Genomic DNA, 18,404 nt, shown 5'->3' with positions numbered 1-18,404 from the left:
ATTCAGGGCCTGTTTTATTTCAGAGCTATGTTTTAGTGATGTAAAGAAAGTAGGGAAATTGATATTCCTTGAAAGGTTGCAGGAATTAGGAGACAAAGCAAGAAAATGCACAATATACAGGATTCCTCTAGGGCACATTGTACTTCTACCACATGAAAACTATCAGGAAATACCTTTCCAGAGATTCAAATAATGCAAATGTATTCCAGACCTCTTCACCCCTATTAATTCTATTTTTCAACTAGATGCTGAGCAGACAGATTCAGTATCAAAATCCATAGGACTTAAAGATCACATTTATTTTCAGATTTATGACAAGTTAAGCAACTTTTTTTTTTAAACATCCTGCTTCACAGATTAAAAAGTACTTACAAAGAAAACTTGGAGTCAAGCTGTGTTGGTACCTCCTGCTGGCCAAAGACTGTACAACAGCATACAGTGTAAAACTCCACATAACACAGTATATTTCTAAAGCAAAAATATATATAAGTTATTGTAGGTGTATTCAAGACCTTCACAGCAGAAATTGGGTACATGATAAACCACGATTAAAATGCAATATGAGTGGTTTTATGAAGCATTAGGGAGCAGTAGAAAACAACCCTTGAGAAATCCTCTGAATTCAGTTTTACAATGGGCTCACACATACCTTTTCAGGATGACAACTTTGGTGTGGGCACCCTCGGTTTTCACTTTAGTTCATTTTCACCCTCACATTATCATACGGAGAGTTCTCCTCCTCTTCATGTTGGAGTGTATCTGGCGGAAAAGCTCTTTTTGGTAGCATGGGGACAGCGTAGTCGTCAACGTGAGGGTTGTATGGATACTCATGGCCATTGGGGTCAGCTATGGTGCCCATGATTTTCCAGGCATGACCTCCGACCTCCTCGGGGTCATCGTAAACAGAGGTGGGGCAGTTGGGCTCCAAAGCTACAGCTGCAGCACAGCCCTCCGGTTCATCGTAGATGTGCTCTGCCTTGGTGTAGCTGACTTTGGTGCCCTTAGACCTGCTCAGGCCTGATCGGATGGCCGACTCATCAATGCTGTCGTAGAGAGGATCTGGAGCATCGTCCTCCTGGCAGCCTGACCTCTCAGAGCCCTGCGGCTCCACCCCCGGGGGGAGGTGGACACTAAGCAGTATGTCCGCCATCAGGTTCTTGGCAATGGTGTCAAAGGGGAGGGAGTAGTCTGAGTCCTCGGAGGAGTGGTTGGGTCCAGCGCTGAGGCTGAGGGAGGGCTTATCCTCCTGCTCCCTCCTCTCCAGAGGCATGGTGATCTCCGAGTAGGTCTGACTCTTGCTGTTCATCAAAGGGCAGCTGGAGATGTTCTTCACCTGGTTCTTGCAGGGAATGCCTCTGGTGTCCAGTGTCAGGCTCTTGACCCCAGTGAGGAGTTTTTCCGTGGGGGCCTCCAATTTGGCATGGGCTAGGTGTGGGGGAGAGGAGCCGCCTCTCTGCAGGGCCTCATTGATGGTGCTGTAAACACCCGGCTCCCCTGCTGGCTGGAGCCTGGGCCCAGGGTCCATCTCCTGGCCTCCTGAGGCCTGTCGGAGGGGTTGGCCTGCACTCCTCTGGAGGTTGATGGCGGACTCCAGGGCTTGGAACAGCATGTTGCCCTGTTTGGTGTCAAACTCAAAGCTACCTTCGCCAGAGTCACATCTGCGTCCCGCTTCAAAGGAAAACGTCACCTGCAAAGTAATTTTTGTGAGATTCCTTAAGACTTCACTCTGAAGGGAAGTTACTTACGTATAATTATCAGCTTTTTATATTCACTCATAGGGAGAGACCTTGTTGTGCTTTATTTAAAGACTGTACTGTATTTGGGTCGCCTTTCTTTAACACTCAAATAATTGTCCTCAACTAGGGTTGCAAAAACTTGCCCAAAATTCCCAGGTTGTCCAGAAGTCCCAGAAAGAAGATTAGTGAAATCAGGAGGGAAAAACCGGGATATCCAGGAATCCCCCAACAAGGATTTCTTGAAAACCTTGGAATTCTGGGAAAGTTACCGGAATTTTACAACCCTATCCTCAACCATTCCAAGAGAGATTTGTTGAGTGTTTAGATGGGCTTTTGGAGTTGACAGTTTGATGTCACCTTGTCCCGTCCGAACCTCCGGAGGAAGCGGTAGGGCCAGCTGAAGAGAACCTCTCCTGATTTGGGCTCTTTGAGGAGGAGGCTGTCGAAGTCTGTCCGTAGAACACAGGGGCCTCTCAGCTTGCAGCGCTCTGCTGCCTCCGTCCTCCTCACCACCACCCTGAAGTCCTTCACTGCTGGGAAACAGACAGACAGGATGTAACAGACAGACAGCATGGGAAACAGACAGACACTCGGCTCTAACTCAGCGCAAACAGTATCACACTGACTCAAATTGTAGTGTCCTTATTACACATGGATTTTTACACCATATTGCTCAAGTGAACAGTAAACCTGGCTTTAAAAAGACAGATAAAGCAACACCTCACAGAACAACGCCTCTCCCTTATTTGACCTAAATATTTTGTGTGTATTTACTAATAGATGCTACTGAATGTAATGTCTTTGAGCTGTTCTTGTCTATTAATGTTCTGTATTATGTCATGTACTGTATATAATAAATAATAAAATACCAAATACCAAATAAAAATAACAAAGATGGGGGAGGTTTGAAAATGCTGTGGGGTTGCTTTGCTGCCTCTGCTACTGGGGGCCTTGAAAGAGTGCATCCTGTAATCATCAGATATCAGGTGTTTTGTAGTCAATTGTTCAACCCACCCACTGGGCACACCACGTAATTTTAATGTATATAACTGGGTCATAATTGGTTGAGATGTTGATCAATGAGATTACAAACTATATTATCCCACTCAAAAAGACAGACAAAAGTTAGTTGAATGTCCAATGTGTTATCACTATGCTTTCAACCATATAAAAGCACAACCAAATTCCAATGGAAAAACAATGTCTAATTTTTGGTTTAGTTGTCACCCAAATACTGTATTACAAAGTAATATTGAATTGTGTTTGGTTGACAACGAAACCAAATATTAACATTTGAAGGAAATGTATGTACTGCTTGGATAGTTCCATCTGAGCCACTGGCTTAATCCCATTCTTTAACTTTTATTTTTGGTTGAGTTGGAGACGTGAATCCAACATATCATTTGTTAACTTGTATTTAAAAAGTGATATTGAATTGTGTTTGGTTGTCAATGCAACCAAATATCAACATTTTGAAGGAGGTGTATATTTTGCTTGGATAGTTCCATCTGTGCCACTGACTTAGTCTGGATTTAATTCCAGTGTGTCTACAAACTAATAATTGATATGTTCAGTGATGTAGTGGTAAAAACAAATAAGTGGGTAAACTCTGAACGGTGAAAAAAGTCACGCTTCCTATACTTTAAATGCATTTTTCTGCAAAAGGTGGGTCAATTTGGCAAAATAAAAGTGGGTAAACTGCACTTAGTTGCATTTGCCCTCCACTTCACCACTGGATATGTTGGATTCACATCGCCATCTCAAACAAAAATCTAAGTTAAAGAATAGGACTAAATCAAATCAAACTTTAAATGCACTTTAAATAAAGTTTGATTTGATTTAGTCCTATTCTTCAACTTACATTCTTGGTTGATGGAGATGTGAATCCAACATATAAACTACCGTTCAAAAGTTTGGGGTCACTTAGAAATGTCCTTGTTTTCGAAAGAAAAGCAATTTTTACGTCAATTAAAATAACATAAAATTAATCAGAAATACAGTGTAGACATTGTTAATGTTGTAAATGGCTATTGTAGCTGGAAACGGCTGATTTATAATGGAATATCTACATAGGCGTACAGAGGCCCATTATCAGCAACCATCAGTCCTGTGTTCCAATGGCACGTTGTGTTTTCTAATCCAAGTTTATCATTTTAAAAGGCTAATTGATCATTAGAGCCGACTCCAGGATGCTGACCATCTAGGCAGAGTTGCAAAGAAAAAGCCACATCTCAGACTGGCCAATAAAAAGAAAAGATTAAGATGGGCCATCTGAGATATGGCTTTTTCTTTGCAACTCTGCCTAGAAGGTCAGCATCCCGGAGTCGCCTCTTCACTGTTGATGTTGAGACTGGTGTTTTGCGGGTACTATTTAATGAAGCTGCCAGTTGAGGACCTGTAAGGCGCCTGTTTCTCAAACTAGACACTCTTGCTCAGTTGTGCACCAGGGCCTCCTACTCCCCTTTCTATTCTGGTTAGAGCCAGTTTGCGCTGTTCTGTGAAGGGAGTAGTACACAGCGTTGTACGAGATCTTCAGTTTCTTGGCAATTTCTCGCATGGAATAGCCTTAATTTCTCAGAACAAAGAATAGACTGTTTCTGGCAATTTTGAGCCTGTAATCGAACCCACAATTGCTAATGCTTCAGATACTCAACTAGTCTCAAGAAGGCCAGGTTTATTGCTTCTTTAATCAGCACAACAGTTTTCAGCTGTGCTAACATAATTGCAAAAGGGTTTTCTAATGACCAATTAGCCTTTTTAAATGACAAATTATTAATTTGTAGACAAACTGCCAGACTAATAAGTCAGTGGCACAGATGGAACTATTCAAGCAGAAAATACTTGTCCTTCAAATGTTGATTTTTGGTTGCGTTGACATTATATACAAAGTTTGTCTATGTTGGAATTTGGTTGCCATGATGACAAACAGTGCCTTCAGAAAGTATTGACATCCCTTGACCCCTTGAGATTTTGTGTCACTGGCCTACACACAATACCCCATTATGTCAAAGTGGAATTATGTTTTTAGAATCTTTTACAAATTAATTACAAATTAAAAGCTGAAATGTCTTGAGTCAGTAAGTATTCAACCTCTTTGTTATGGCAAGCCTACATAAGTTCAGGAGTATAAATGTGCTTAACAAGTCACATAATACGTTCGACTCACTCTGTGTGCGATAACAGTGTTTAACGTGATTTTTGAATGACTACCTCATCTCTGTACCCCACACGTACAATTATCTGTAAGGTCCCTCAATTCAAGCAGTGAATTTCAAACACAGATTCAACCACAAAGACAAGGGAGGTTGTCCAATGCCTTGCAAAGAAAGGCAGAAAGAAATCAGACATTGAATATTCCTTTGAGCATGGTGAAGTTATTAATTACACTTAGGATACACCCAGTCACTACAAAGATACAGGCGTCCTTCCTAACTCAGTTGCCGGACAGGAAGGAAACCGCTCAGGGATTTCACCATGAGGCCAATGGTGACTTTAAAACAGTTAGAGAGTTTAATGGTTGTGATAGGAGAAAACTGAGGATGGATCAACAACATTGTAGTTATTCCACAATACTAACCTAAATGACAGAATTAAAAGAAGGAAGCCTGTACAGATTTATTTATTTTTTATTTTTTAAACATGCATCCTGTTTGCAATAAGACAATAAAGTCAAACTGCAAAAAATGTGGCAAAGAAATTGTCCTGAATACAAAGCGTTATGTTTGGGGCAAATCCAACACAACATATCACTGAGTACCACTGCTCATATTTTCAAGCATGGTGGTGGCTGCATAATGTTACGGGTCTGCTTGGACTAGGGAGTTCTTTAGGATAAAATAAACTGAATGGAGCTAAGTACAGGAAAAATCCTAAAGGAAAACCTGGTTCAGTCTGCAATAGACACGGAGACAAATTCACCTTTCAGCAGGACAATAACCTAACACACAAGGCCAAATATACACTGGAGTTGCTTACCAAGACGACATTGAATGTTCCTGAGTGGCTTAGTTACAGTTTTGACTTAAATAGGCTTGAAAATCTGTGCCAAGACGTGAAAATGGATGTCTAGCAATGATCAACAACCAACTTGAAAGAGCTTGATGAATTTTAAAAATAATAATGTGCAAATACTGTACAATCCAGGTGTGCAAAGCTCTTAGAGACTTACCCAGAAAGACTCACAGCTGTAATCACTGCCAACGGTGATTCTAACATGTATTGACTCAATACTTACATGTATTGGTGTCAATACTTACGTAAATGAGATATTTCTGTATTTCAATGTGAAATTTCACCCTCAAAACAACAGTTTACGTTGATTCATTTTTTCAAATACAATGTATTTTCCACGTAGATTCCACGTCACAATATGTTGACAAATTACGTTGAAACAACGTTGATTCAACCAGTCTGTGTTGAGTGGGCAGTGTCCAAAAACTGGGTCTACATTGAAGGTTGCGGGTCTTCCTGCAGGACAACGACCCCAAACACACATAAAAAAGCAGCCAGAAATGGTTAAGAAGTAGTGCTGGACTGTTCTGGAGTGGCCAGTAAAGAGTCCAGATCTGAATCACATCTAAAAGCTATAGCAAGATCTGAAAACAGCAGTTGGTGGAGGGCATCCCTCAAATATTGAAGAATTAGAGCAGTTTGCTGCTGAGAAGTGGGGCAAATTGTCAGTACAACGGTGCAGCAAGCTCATAGATGGCTATAAGAAGTGTTTGTCTGCAGTTATCTTGGCCAAAGGCTGCACAACCAAGTACTAGCCCAGTGGTGTCAATAATTGTGTCCATGCCATTTGTCTTTATTTTCTCAATAAAAAATGTAAACTTAAGTTTCCAGAAATGTAATTGTTCCTTCAATGTTGAAAATCTATTTTATTTTAGAAGAAATAGGGAATTATTTAAGAAAAGTGCAAGTGTGCCAATATATTTGGCCTCAACTGTACAGTACAGAGTTAAAGAACAAAGACTCTCTGCATGTCCTAGCATATTGTACTGTAGGCTCACAGGCTCCTTTTCCAAAGTGGTGCGATAAGTGATTTTCCAAAAGAAATCCAGTTGTAAAGTGATCATTCCAGTGCTGGAAAAAAAAACTGCTACTGTGGTTCCCATGATGAACGAAACAAGCCAAGTTACAGTCGGTGCAATGAACATAAGCTATGGGGGAGAGCACTGCACTTTGTCAGTTGTTCTGTGGGAGGGAGATCAAATCCCTGTCACAGCCAGAGGCATACGACTCCTGTTTTTCCATTCACTTGGATAATGGTCTTTAAGTGAGAGAAAAGTGGAACGCATTCTCATTACCAATCCTAGACCTACACAGAGCCATGTACAGTGGCTTGCGAAAGTATTCACCCCCCTTGGCTTTTTTCCTATTTTGTTGCCTTACAACCTGGAATTAAAATTGATTTGTTGGGGGTTTGTATCATTTGATTTACACAACATGCCTACCACTTTGAAGATGCAAAATACCTTTTTTGTGTGTGAAACAAACAAAAAGTAAGACAAAAAAACAGAAAACTTGAGCGTGCATAACTATTCACCCCCCCAAAGTCAATACTTTGTAGAGCCACCTTATGCAGCAATTACAGCTGCAAGTCTCTTGGGGGTATGTCTCTATAAGCTTGGCACAGGGATTTCTGCTCATTCTTCAAGGCAAAACTGCTCCAGCTCCGTCAAGTTGGATGGGTTCCGCTGGTGTACAGCAATCTTTAAGTCATACCACAGATTCTCAATTGGATTGAGGTCTGGGCTTTGACTAGGCCATTCCAAGACATTTAAATGTTTCCCCTTAAACCACTCGAGTGTTGCTTTAGCAGTATGCTTAGGGTCATTGTCCTGCTGGAAGGTGAACCTCCGTCCCAGTCTCAAATCTCTGGAAGACTGAAACAGGTTTCCCTCAAGAATTTCCCTGTATTTAGCGCCATCCATCATTCCTTCAATTCCGACCAGTTTCCCAGTCCCTGCCGATGAAAACCATCCCCACAGCATGATTCTGCCACCACCATGCTTCACTGTGGGGATGGTGTTCTCGGGGTGATGAGAGGTGTTGGGTTTGCGCCAGACATAGCGTTTTCCTTGATGGCCAAAAAGCTCAATTTTAGTCTCTTCTGACCAGAGTACCTTCTTCCATATGTTCGGGGAGTCTCCCACATGCCTTTTGGCGAACACCAAACATGTTTGCTTATTTCTTTTCTTTAAACAATGTATTTTTTCTGGCCACTCTTCCATAAAGCCCAGCTCTGTGGAGTGTACAGCTTAAAGTGGTCCTATGGACAGATACTCCAATCTCCGCTGTGGAGATTTGCAGCTCCTTCAGGGTTATCTTTGGTCTCTTTGTTGCCTCTCTGATTATTTTATTAATGCCCTCCTTGCCTGGTCCGTGACTTTGGTGGGCGGCCCTCTCTTGGCAAGTTTGTTGTGGTGCCATATTATTTCCATTTTTTAAATAATGGATTTAATGGTGCTCCGTGGGATGTTCAAAGTTTCTGATATGTTTTTATAAACCCATCTGTACTTCTCCACAACTTTGTCCCTGACCTGTTTGGAGAGCTCCTTGGTCTTCATGGTGCCGCTTGCTTGGTGGTGCCCCTTGCTTAGTGGTGTTGCAGACTCTGGGGCCTTTCAGTACAGATGTATATATACTGAGATCATGTGACAGATCATGTGACACTTAGATTGCACACAGGTGGACTTTATTGAACTGATTATGTGACTACTGAAGGTAATTGGTTGCACCATATCTTATTTAGGGGCTTCATAGCAAATACATATGCACGCACCACTTTTCCGTTATTTATGTTTTAGAATTTTTTGAAACAAGTTATTTTTTTAATTTCACTTCACCAATTTGGCCTATTTTGTGTATGTCCATTACATGAAATCCAAATAAAAATAAATTTAAATTACAGGTTGTAATGCAACAAAATAGGAAAAACGCCAAGGGGGATGAATACTTATGCAAGGCACTGTATTTAGAATCTAAATACATGGCTCTGGTAATACATATATACGTACATTTTCCAAATCCCTTTAGAGAGAGCTAACAATATGGGAGTTTGAATATACTGTAGATCACAATGTGTAAGCATGATTTCAAACCAAATACTTCCCACTAATGGATGAAATGGATGAAAACCGACACTTGTAAAAACCTGTCACATCCATCCCTATCCCTTCCCTTTAGGGTGCCTTCAAACCAGAATGCATGAAACACATGTCAAACGCAGCGGTTTAGTAGGGCGGGGAGAAATGATTAGCAAGAAACGGTGTTCTACATTTAAAAATTGGTTGTGACGGACACATCTTGGCAACTTTTCTTATTGACAGCACATCACAACCCTAGGCCCTCCCCCATTGCACTGCTCCCATTGAGGGGCGGCAGGTAGCTTAGTGGTTAAGAGCGTAGTGCCAGTAACCGAGCTGACTAGGTGGAAAATCTGCCGATGTGCCCTTGAGCAAGGCACTTAACCCTAATTGCTCCTGTAAGTCGCTCTGGATAAGAACGTCTGCTAAATGACCTTTTTTTTTTTTTTTTTTATAAAACATTGGGTTGCTGCATTTTTTTACAGATCCGTTTGTCTCATTTCAAAGCACCCTTAACTGAGCTGGATCTTCACTGTAGCCTCTTTGAGCAGCACCTATGTAACAGAGCTGAGCAGAGCAGCATGTTTGTAAAATGTGGCTTAGGAAGCCACAGACATATTGCTGCACTGAGTAGAGGATGTTTCGTTGAGAAGATGCACTGGCATGCAACCTCTCAGCACTTCCTCAATCAACAAAAAGAGAGAAGGGCCTATTGACTTCCTGTTACATCCAAGCCCTATATGACAGAAATACCCTGTTCTTAAAATAAACTCGCTGACTTCTCTATACAGTAGCTCGGCTCCACCTCTTTGCCACTGGTGGATGAGCCTAAACCACTAAACCAGTTTCTCATCTGAATTTATTTTTATAAAAAATATTTCTCCTCAGTTCCGTTCTACATTGCCTTCAGGTCATGTGATACTTTGCAGTCTGTCTGTAGGCCTATTTGGAGGAACATCAAACCAAGCGTGGCCCTGTGAAATGCTATTGTGTAAGTGTTTTGGTTTCTGGGTTCTTCTCTTCCCAGGTGCTTGGTTCAGAAGGTTGAGGTTGAGGAGTTGCTTCCTCTGCCTGGTGCACCACATGCGTTTGCCGTTCGTTTATGAGAGGCATCGGATTGCATGACTGAAAATGGCACATGAAATAAAAAAAACACAGAGAATTCAGGATGGAATTCAGACTATCAAAGACGGACAACTCCACAGTCAATTCAACTCAAGGTGCCATGGCTACTACATACACTGTGTAATGCCGATAGCACTACTTTCAAATTAGACAACTGTGCTTCCTTTGGCTCATACAGTATCTGGCTACGATCAGCTCAGTGGAGCCTATTCAAATCACACACAGAGATACTATTACATTTTTGTCATCCTACAGTAAACATGTCCCTTTTCATAAATACCAGAAAACAATCTGAATCGGAGTGTGTACCCACAGAACAATACACTGGCTGCAGGCCTGTCAGCTGAAAGTTTAGCAGACGCTCTTATCCAGAGTGACTTACATTATTATTATTTTTTTCATACTGTCCCCCCGTGGGAATCAAACCCACAACCCTGGCGTTGCAAACGCCATGCTTTACCAACTGAGCTACATCCCTGCCGGCCATTCCCTCCCCTACCCTGGATGCCGCTGGGCCAATTGTGCGTCGCCCCATGGGTCTCCCGGTCGCAGCCGGCTACGACAGAGCCTGGATTCGAACTAGGATCTCTAGTGGCACAGCTAGCACTGCGATGCAATGCCTTAGACCACTGTGCCACTCGGGAGTCTAGTTGCATGCAAAAGTTGTTACGCTTGTGATCTCAAACGCAGGCTCTGGTTTACCTCACTTGCATCTACTAATAAAAGACATACTGGTATGATTAACCCAAATCACTGCCACAATACTGTAGCTATTACTATGTTGCTGCTAAGGACACATCTTGTTCTAGTTTTTATCAATAAGGAACTAATGATAGTTGTAGACAAGAATATCCAAGATCCAGGGTGAGAACAACATAGCTAAAAACTGGACACAGATTAAGTCTTTAATTAAAAAGCATGCTCAATGGAGAATCTCCATTGAAATAGCTTTTTAGTCCAGTATTTATCTGTCTGGGAAATCAGCCCTAAATGTTGTTGGTTGTAATGATGTGATTTTTAACAGACCAATGTATATGTCAAAAGTCATGTATTTCCCTCATTGCACTTTTAAGACATTGAGAGAACAGAAAACAGCAGAAAACAGGATGTAACTGACTTCTGACTGATAAGTAAGTGGTCACTGTGCAAACATGCGGACACTGGTGGAGCAATACTCGTCAACCACAAGACAGGAACATGTGGCACAATTTTCCACTATGTATAAGAAATAGAGATGTACACAATGTGTCTTTGTGTGGAAGAGGCCACTGAAAATATATTACAAAATGCAGTTAGGTTTTATATTATAGTTTCACATTTTTATTTTATCTACTGTATAGTCAAATTTTTTGAACATTTGCCTCCAATGGAAAATATTAAGAAGAACTTCCTCTATTCAAACTGTAATGCTCCTATGTACAGTGGGGAAAAAAAGTATTTAGTCAGCCACCAATTGTGCAAGTTCTCCCACTTAAAAAGATGAGAGAGGCCTGTAATTTTCATCATAGGTACACGTCAACTATGACAGACAAATTGAGAAAAGAAAATCCAGAAAATCACATTGTAGGATTTTTTATGAATTTATTTGCAAATTATGGTGGAAAATAAGTATTTGGTCACCTACAAACAAGCAAGATTTCTGGTTCTCACAGACCTGTAACTTCTTCTTTAAGAGGCTCCTCTGTCCTCCACTCGTTACCTGTATTAATGGCACCTGTTTGAACTTGTTATCAGTATAAAAGACACCTGTCCACAACCTCAAACAGTCACACTCCAAACTCCACTATGGCCAAGACCAAAGAGCTGTCAAAGGACACCAGAAACAAAATTGTAGACCTGCACCAGGCTGGGAAGACTGAATCTGCAATAGGTAAGCAGCTTGGTTTGAAGAAATCAACTGTGGGAGCAATTATTAGGAAATGGAAGACATACAAGACCACTGATAATCTCCCTCGATCTGGGGCTCCACGCAAGATCTCACCCCGTGGGGTCAAAATGATCACAAGAACGGTGAGCAAAAATCCCAGAACCACACGGGGGGACCTAGTGAATGACCTGCAGAGAGCTGGGACCAAAGTAACAAAGCCTACCATCAGTAACACACTACGCCACCAGGGACTCAAATCCTGCAGTGCTAGACGTGTCCCCCTGCTTAAGCCAGTACATGTCCAGGCCCGTCTGAAGTTTGCTAGAGTGCATCCAGAAGAGGATTGGGAGAATGTCATATGGTCAGATGAAACCAAAATATAACTTTTTGGTAAAAACTCAACTCGTCGTGTTTGGAGGACAAAGAATGCTGAGTTGCATCCAAAGAACACCATACCTACTGTGAAACATGGGAGTGAAAACATCATACTTTGGGGCTGTTTTTCTGCAAAGGGACCAGGACGGCTGATCCGTGTAAAGGAAAGAATGAATGGGGCCATGTATCGTGAGATTTTGAGTGAAAACCTCCTTCCATCAGCAAGGGCATTGAAGATGAAACGTGGCTGGGTCTTTCAGCATGACAATGATCCCAAACACACCGCCCGGGCAACGAAGGAGTGGCTTCGTAAGAAGCATTTCAAGGTCCTGGAGTCTCCAGATCTCAACCCCATAGAAAATCTTTGGAGGGAGTTGAAAGTCTGTGTTGCCCAGCGACAGCCCCAAAACATCACTGCTCTAGAGGAGATCTGCATGGAGGAATGGGCCAAAATACCAGCAACAGTGTGTGAAAACCTTGTGAAGACTTACAGAAAACGTTTGACCTGTGTCATTGCCAACAAAGGGTATATAACAAAGTATTGAGAAACTTTTGTTATTGACCAAAAACTTATTTTCCACCATAATTTGCAAATAAATTAATTAAAAATCCTACAATGTGATTTTCTGGATTTTTTTTCCTCATTTTGTCTGTCATAGTTGACGTGTACCTATGATGAAAATTACAGGCCTCTCTCATCTTTTTAAGTGGGAGAACTTGCACAATTGGTGGCTGACTAAATACTTTTTGTCCCCACTGTATACACCCCAATATGACTTACTTGACTAAAGCCCTAGGTTCCTTGACTTGAGCACTGTATACCCTCCAGTATACACTCCAGTAACTGATTATAGTGGTGACGAGTTGAGTCAAGTCAGGCACCTTTATCCTCTCATTACAAGCCATTAGATGAAGGTCAAAGAACAGGGTCCCATGACCTGAAAGAGCTCAGGGCTGTATTAGATATAGTGGGTCACAGCAAGTGCTATGTAGTCAGACAGTATAAGTGGCACTTTTCTCTGCAGTTATCTTAGAATGCCCTGTGTGTGTGTGTGTGTGTGTGTGTGCTTGCACTAGTGTATGTGTCATGCTATGTAAAAATGATTTAGTTTTCCTTCACGGGGTGAAGAGCAAGACTTACCACTGTCTCTTCTGCTGTACAGAGAGTTGTCCTCCATCCCCATTTCTGCAGGATCTGCCTTTGATCGCTGCATACTGCTACGCCTCATCCCTCCTTTCTCACCCCAGTTCATCTGCATGGGCCAAATATACCAGTCATCATAAACATACTGTGAACGTCAACATTTCCACATTTTGGAAGAAAACAGACTGCAGGGCATTGGAATGTATGTATTGTTGGTTGTGCGTAATAATAGCAGTGTTCACTTGTGTACTTAGCAGTGTTCACTTGTGTACTTAGCACCAGATCTGTACCAGCTGTTTCACCAGTGTTAGTTGGATAATGGATAATGCTGGCTAGCTACTGCTGTGGCACTGTTTTTTTCCACCTGAATTGTATTTTGCTAACACAAAGCATATAAGGGAGAGACTGTTTACTAAGTTCAAAATACAAGCTGAGTGAGCCATTAGTCTTCAGCAGTCAGCTAAAAACAGTTCAAATTGTTGGGTTTCTTTGCTAAACCCTGCCACTGTTTTTCATCACATGATGGTAGAGTCAAACCTCAGAAGCCAGTGTGTGACTATCTTTTTATAGCATGACAGTTTTGAGTTCCTGAATTATCTGCTTGCTTTTCAAACATATCTTGAAGTGTAATGTCATATATTGCTGTATGTATGTTGCTGTATCAGTTATGATTTAGGTCCCCAGCCCTATGTTGAACTGTACATGAACTGTACATGCAGCATCACAGAAAGTGAGACCCCTCTACTTTTAAGCAGAATCAAACCTGACAGAACAAGGGATCTGACTGAACGTACAGGGAATGCAATTTCACAAAGTTTCTGTGTCCAGTCGTCCAGCTCGACCATCTCCGCAGCAAACACAAAAAGTTTGTCTGCTGTCTCCACATGGAACTGGCCACAGTCTTTCGGGGAGCCCTCAATGTCCACCTCTGACACCCGGATACAGTCGCTTAGCTTGATCACCTTCTTGCTCTCCTGCTGCTTGCGGAGGCTTTTGTCTGATTTCTCCAGGGTGCTCGCACCATCTTTGTATTCAAAGAACTCTAAGCGTGAGATGGAGCAGGTACTCTCCCTGTACAGGATCGACCAGACCTTTTTCCATTTCTGTAGGGGAGTATACAAAGCATTGGGTCAGACAGCAACCAATATTTACATTTTTAAGAGATGTCTCTACGTGGTTACTGTAAACCCTATTACTAGTTTCACTTCCTATAGCCTGGAATAGGTTTGACCGTATCCAACTTGTTCAGCATGTGAAAAGAGGAAGACAAAGTGAATCTATCATTCTGAATCCAATTTCAATACTGCTCTTCATATGGCATTGTTCAATACTGTTGAAGGGAATAACTTGGATGCGTTGCTCTGTGAATGAAGTCCCTTTAAAACATGAAATATTTTGCAATACTACAAAGAAATGCGATTGATTCAGTCTGCCACAGTGGAGATGGGTTTTACAGATTGGCTGCTACTGCTGCTATTGCACGACTAAATCAAAACCCTCTAAGGGGAATTTCGACACTGGTCTGAGACCTGCAATACTGCTCCTGGAGCTAATACAAACACATCAGGGAAGTCTAGCCTGACAGGAAATTGACCTTAAGTATAGGTTACTCCCCCTGGTTTAACTAAACAGAGACTCCTTAATCTACATAAGTCGTTGGTACTGAACAATGCGAATCTTTGGCTGTACCACATAAAAGTTATTGGTTGATGTTTGTCTTTATAACTGGATAAATACCGCTGGTGATTCCAACAGATGACTATCTCAAGGCAAACTTCTCATGAAGAGATTGAAAACGGTGAAAAATGAAATATGTATGTAATAGAGAGAAGTAGTAATTGCATCTTTTTGTAGGCACGAACTCTGCCATGGTTCTTTGGACAAAGCCTATGGGGAAATTAGTGTCATTTTTGTAGGGGTTTTGGATAAAGCCGAAAATAAGGTCTGTGGTAAAGACAGGCTTAGGAGATCTTATACGTTTTGTTCTGAGATAATCTTCATCAGCTAACGTCACTTTTTGTGAATTTTGAAGCATTTATGTAATTCTTAAAAAGCACATAAAGGCTTCATAATTAATAAAGGTCATGTTAACTGACTGATATTGTCCCATAAAACAAAACATATAACCTCAGACCTTATTTTCTGTGTTTATCACAAAACCCTATTCTTTCCCCATTCATTTTCACCATAGGGATGGCTGAACGAACCAGAGGTAACTCATTTCCGAGTTTTAGGACTACAAGCTGGCAAACTCTATACAACACAGCAGAGTATTTAACGCTCTCTCTTCAGTCATGTGTGGCAACATCATTATACTGTCTTTCTTGATGAGCGTTAGCTATACTGTACAAAAAAATCTAGATGTTTCAACGTATTATTATTATTATTAAGTAACTGGTTCCACAGCCATTTTTTTTATTTACTCAACTTTTTGGTCCAAGTGTTACCTGAACTAGAAAAAAATTGTTGGCCTAAAATTCAGTCAATTTAAAATGATGTGTTTGCTCAACTTGTCTCACATGTTCATTCAACTATAAATTATTATTTGGGCATCTAAAACTAAAAAAGGATGTGCAACTGGTTACACACACACAAACAGTGCTTTTATCTTTCATATTGTACACACGTTGACATACATGATTACATTGTGCATGTTCATTTATACAGTCATTATTATTCAACATGTCCTAACCTGGGATTTGAACTCACAACCTCTTGGTTCATGGCATTTTGATCTTCCTGCTACGCCACCATGTCTGTGTCAATTATCAGTTAATCTGACTATTCTCTCGTCATTGTTTTGATTTACTTATTTCAGCAATTATGGGGGTTTCTGTATAGTTGTCTAATGTTGGTGGAGCATATTACTCTGTTTTAATGTTACTCCTTAATAAATCAAATAGTTTTTCTTGAGTGTACTTTTAACAGAGCTGAGATTTAGTGCAAAGTGTAGCAATAGAGGCGAAAACAGTCATTGAAATCAGTAATTGACACAGACATGGTAGCGTAGCAGGAAGATTGGAATGCAGTGAGGTTGCGAGTTAAAATCCCAGATGAGGACATGTTGAATATGAATTACTGTATAAATGCACATAATAATTGAAAACATTGTATGTTAAAAACACTGTGTGTTTGTATAACTAATTCCACAGCCTTTTTTAGGTAAGACGCACAAATAATAATTTCTAGTTGAATGAACATATGAGACAATTTGAGCGAACACATCATTTTAAATTGGCTGAATTTCTGAAGTTTGGTCCAACTATTTTTTTTTCTTTCAGGTAACACTTGGACCGAAAAGTGGAGTAAACCAAAAAAAGGCTGTGGAACCAGTTATTTCATAATCATTCGTTGAAACAACTAGACGTTTTGTTTTACGGTGTAGATGATTTCACAACCTCAATCCATTAGCAGCTCTTTCTTACATGATAAGAATACCACTAATTCGATTGGTGGATGACTCATGCTCATGATATCGAGAAGGCATAAGCCATTGAGTTTACGTGTGTGAGTAAGCAACACATATTAATACAGTGTGTACAGGCCACACAGAGACTCTTAGAAGAGTGCCAGATCTTACCTTGCCAAACCTCTGTTGCTGTAAGTAGAGCATTCCTTTCTTCCTGATGTCCTCCTCCATGGTGCACCAGCTCTCAGTTGCCCCTACTCCTCTCCACTTTTATCTCTGTTCAGCACGACACCCTGCTTGTGGTATCTATCTACAAATGAAGCAAACACCTCAAGTTCCCTGTCATGTTGACTTCCTGTATGCGCCGCTGCATCACAGAACACATCCGTCTAGAACTAGGACACGGGGTGTGTGTGGTAAATTTTTGTCATTTAGCAGACGCTCTTATCCAGAGCGACATAAAGGAGCAATTAGAGTTAAGTGCCTTGCTCATGGGCACATCGACCGATTTTTCCCCTAGTCGGCTCAGGGATTCGAAACAGCAACCTTTGGTTACTGGCCCAACGCTCTTAACCGCTAGGCTATCTGCCACCCTGTGCGTGTGCGTGTGTGTGTGTTTGTGTGTGTGGCCTTTTGGTGAGTGAACCTCTTGTTTCTCAATCACAAGAGCCGCAATTGTTTTGCATGTTGTTTGAATGTTACATATTACATGATCTCTGTAGCTCAGCTGGTAGACAACAGGTGCTTGTAACGCCAAGGTAGTGGGTTCGATCCCCGGGACCACCCATACACAAAAAATGTATGCACGCATGACTGTAAGTCGCTTTGGATAAAAGCGTCTGCTAAATGGCATATTATTATTATTATTATTTATCTGGAGTGTGATATGTGTACAAGTGGCGCCTATCATAAGTCAAATATAATTGGTGTAGCAGGATGGCTGAACAAATCTCATAATCTTATAGCCTTATTGGAATAGGCTACATTTAGTAAATTCTGTACAATTATTTTATTTTCATTTCACAACCCGTCTGACTCTGTGTTCAAATTATTGCATCCTTCCTGTGTCAATTTTCCATCATCTAAGCAACATTTGAATAACTACAAAATAGACTTCTTGGCTATATTTGGGTCATGTTAGCAAAAAACTGTAAGGGGTCCCAAACTTTTTCACTCGGGGGGCCCCCTTTCCAGCATTGGGGAACATCCCGCACCCCGCCCTGCGCGTGCGCCACGCCTATTTTTATGGGCAAAAGCACTGTTCATGACACAAACTGTTCACATCCCTCTTGTTGGTGGAGAGAATTTTGCAGTTTTAAAGCAAATTTTCTTGCAATTCTATACATTTCGCCATGTCTAATGTGTATTCATGTGACATTTGAGTGACAAAAGAATTACAACAATATCTATGGGCTAAAAAAACGACATCATTTTTTTTTTTGCTGACATGGGCTAGTTGATCTGGACGTTTCTGACAAGTTATAAATAGCTCTCTAAGGTATGCAATTACTAACATGACAATTTTCTACATTGTAAAATAATAGTGAAGACATCAAAACTATGAAATAACACATATGGAATCATGTAGTCACCAGAAAAGTGTGAAACAAATATTTTATATTTGAGATTCTTCAAAGTAGCCACCCGTTGCCTTGATGAC

General features: G+C 41.0%; 1 protein-coding gene across 3 annotated transcripts; it reads right to left on the bottom strand.

Moving 5' to 3' along the window:
• Window positions 1-278: 278 nt before the first annotated feature.
• dok2 (docking protein 2) lies at window positions 279-17,120 on the bottom strand. Of its 3 annotated transcripts, none has more exons than XM_041900563.2 (5): window positions 16,916-17,120; window positions 14,298-14,438; window positions 13,333-13,444; window positions 2,094-2,269; window positions 279-1,687 (listed from the first exon to the last, which is right to left on the bottom strand). In XM_041900563.2, the coding sequence occupies exons 1-5, from the start codon at window positions 16,973-16,975 to the stop codon at window positions 695-697; spliced, it is 1,482 nt and encodes a 493-aa protein (XP_041756497.1). In that variant the 5' UTR covers window positions 16,976-17,120; the 3' UTR covers window positions 279-694. The 3 variants fall into 3 exon arrangements, with proteins under 3 accessions (XP_041756497.1, XP_041756495.1, XP_041756496.1); XM_041900561.2 differs by having other exon boundaries at window positions 14,130-14,438; window positions 16,916-17,119; XM_041900562.2 differs by having other exon boundaries at window positions 2,094-2,266; window positions 14,130-14,438; window positions 16,916-17,119.
• Window positions 17,121-18,404: the final 1,284 nt, after the last annotated feature.

Source organism: Coregonus clupeaformis, chromosome 16 (genome assembly GCF_020615455.1).
Source record: "Coregonus clupeaformis isolate EN_2021a chromosome 16, ASM2061545v1, whole genome shotgun sequence".
In the NCBI taxonomy this organism is placed as follows: domain Eukaryota; kingdom Metazoa; phylum Chordata; class Actinopteri; order Salmoniformes; family Salmonidae; genus Coregonus; species Coregonus clupeaformis.
The sequence above is the reverse complement of the archived record's forward strand: the minus strand, read 5'-3'. Positions and strand labels throughout refer to the sequence as shown.

Bases quoted from the DNA above. Each gene is read 5' to 3' on its own strand.
- dok2 (XM_041900561.2), bottom strand. From the start codon at position 16,975: ATGGAGGAGGACATCAGGAAGAAAGGAATGCTCTACTTACAGCAACAG. The intron at 14,439-16,915 runs GTAAGATCTGGC...ACTCCCCTACAG, and splicing joins AGCAACAGAGGTTTGGCAAG to AAATGGAAAAAGGTCTGGTC. The intron at 2,270-13,332 runs GTAAGTCTTGCT...TCTGTTTCCCAG, and splicing joins GTACAGCAGAAGAGACAGTG to CAGTGAAGGACTTCAGGGTG.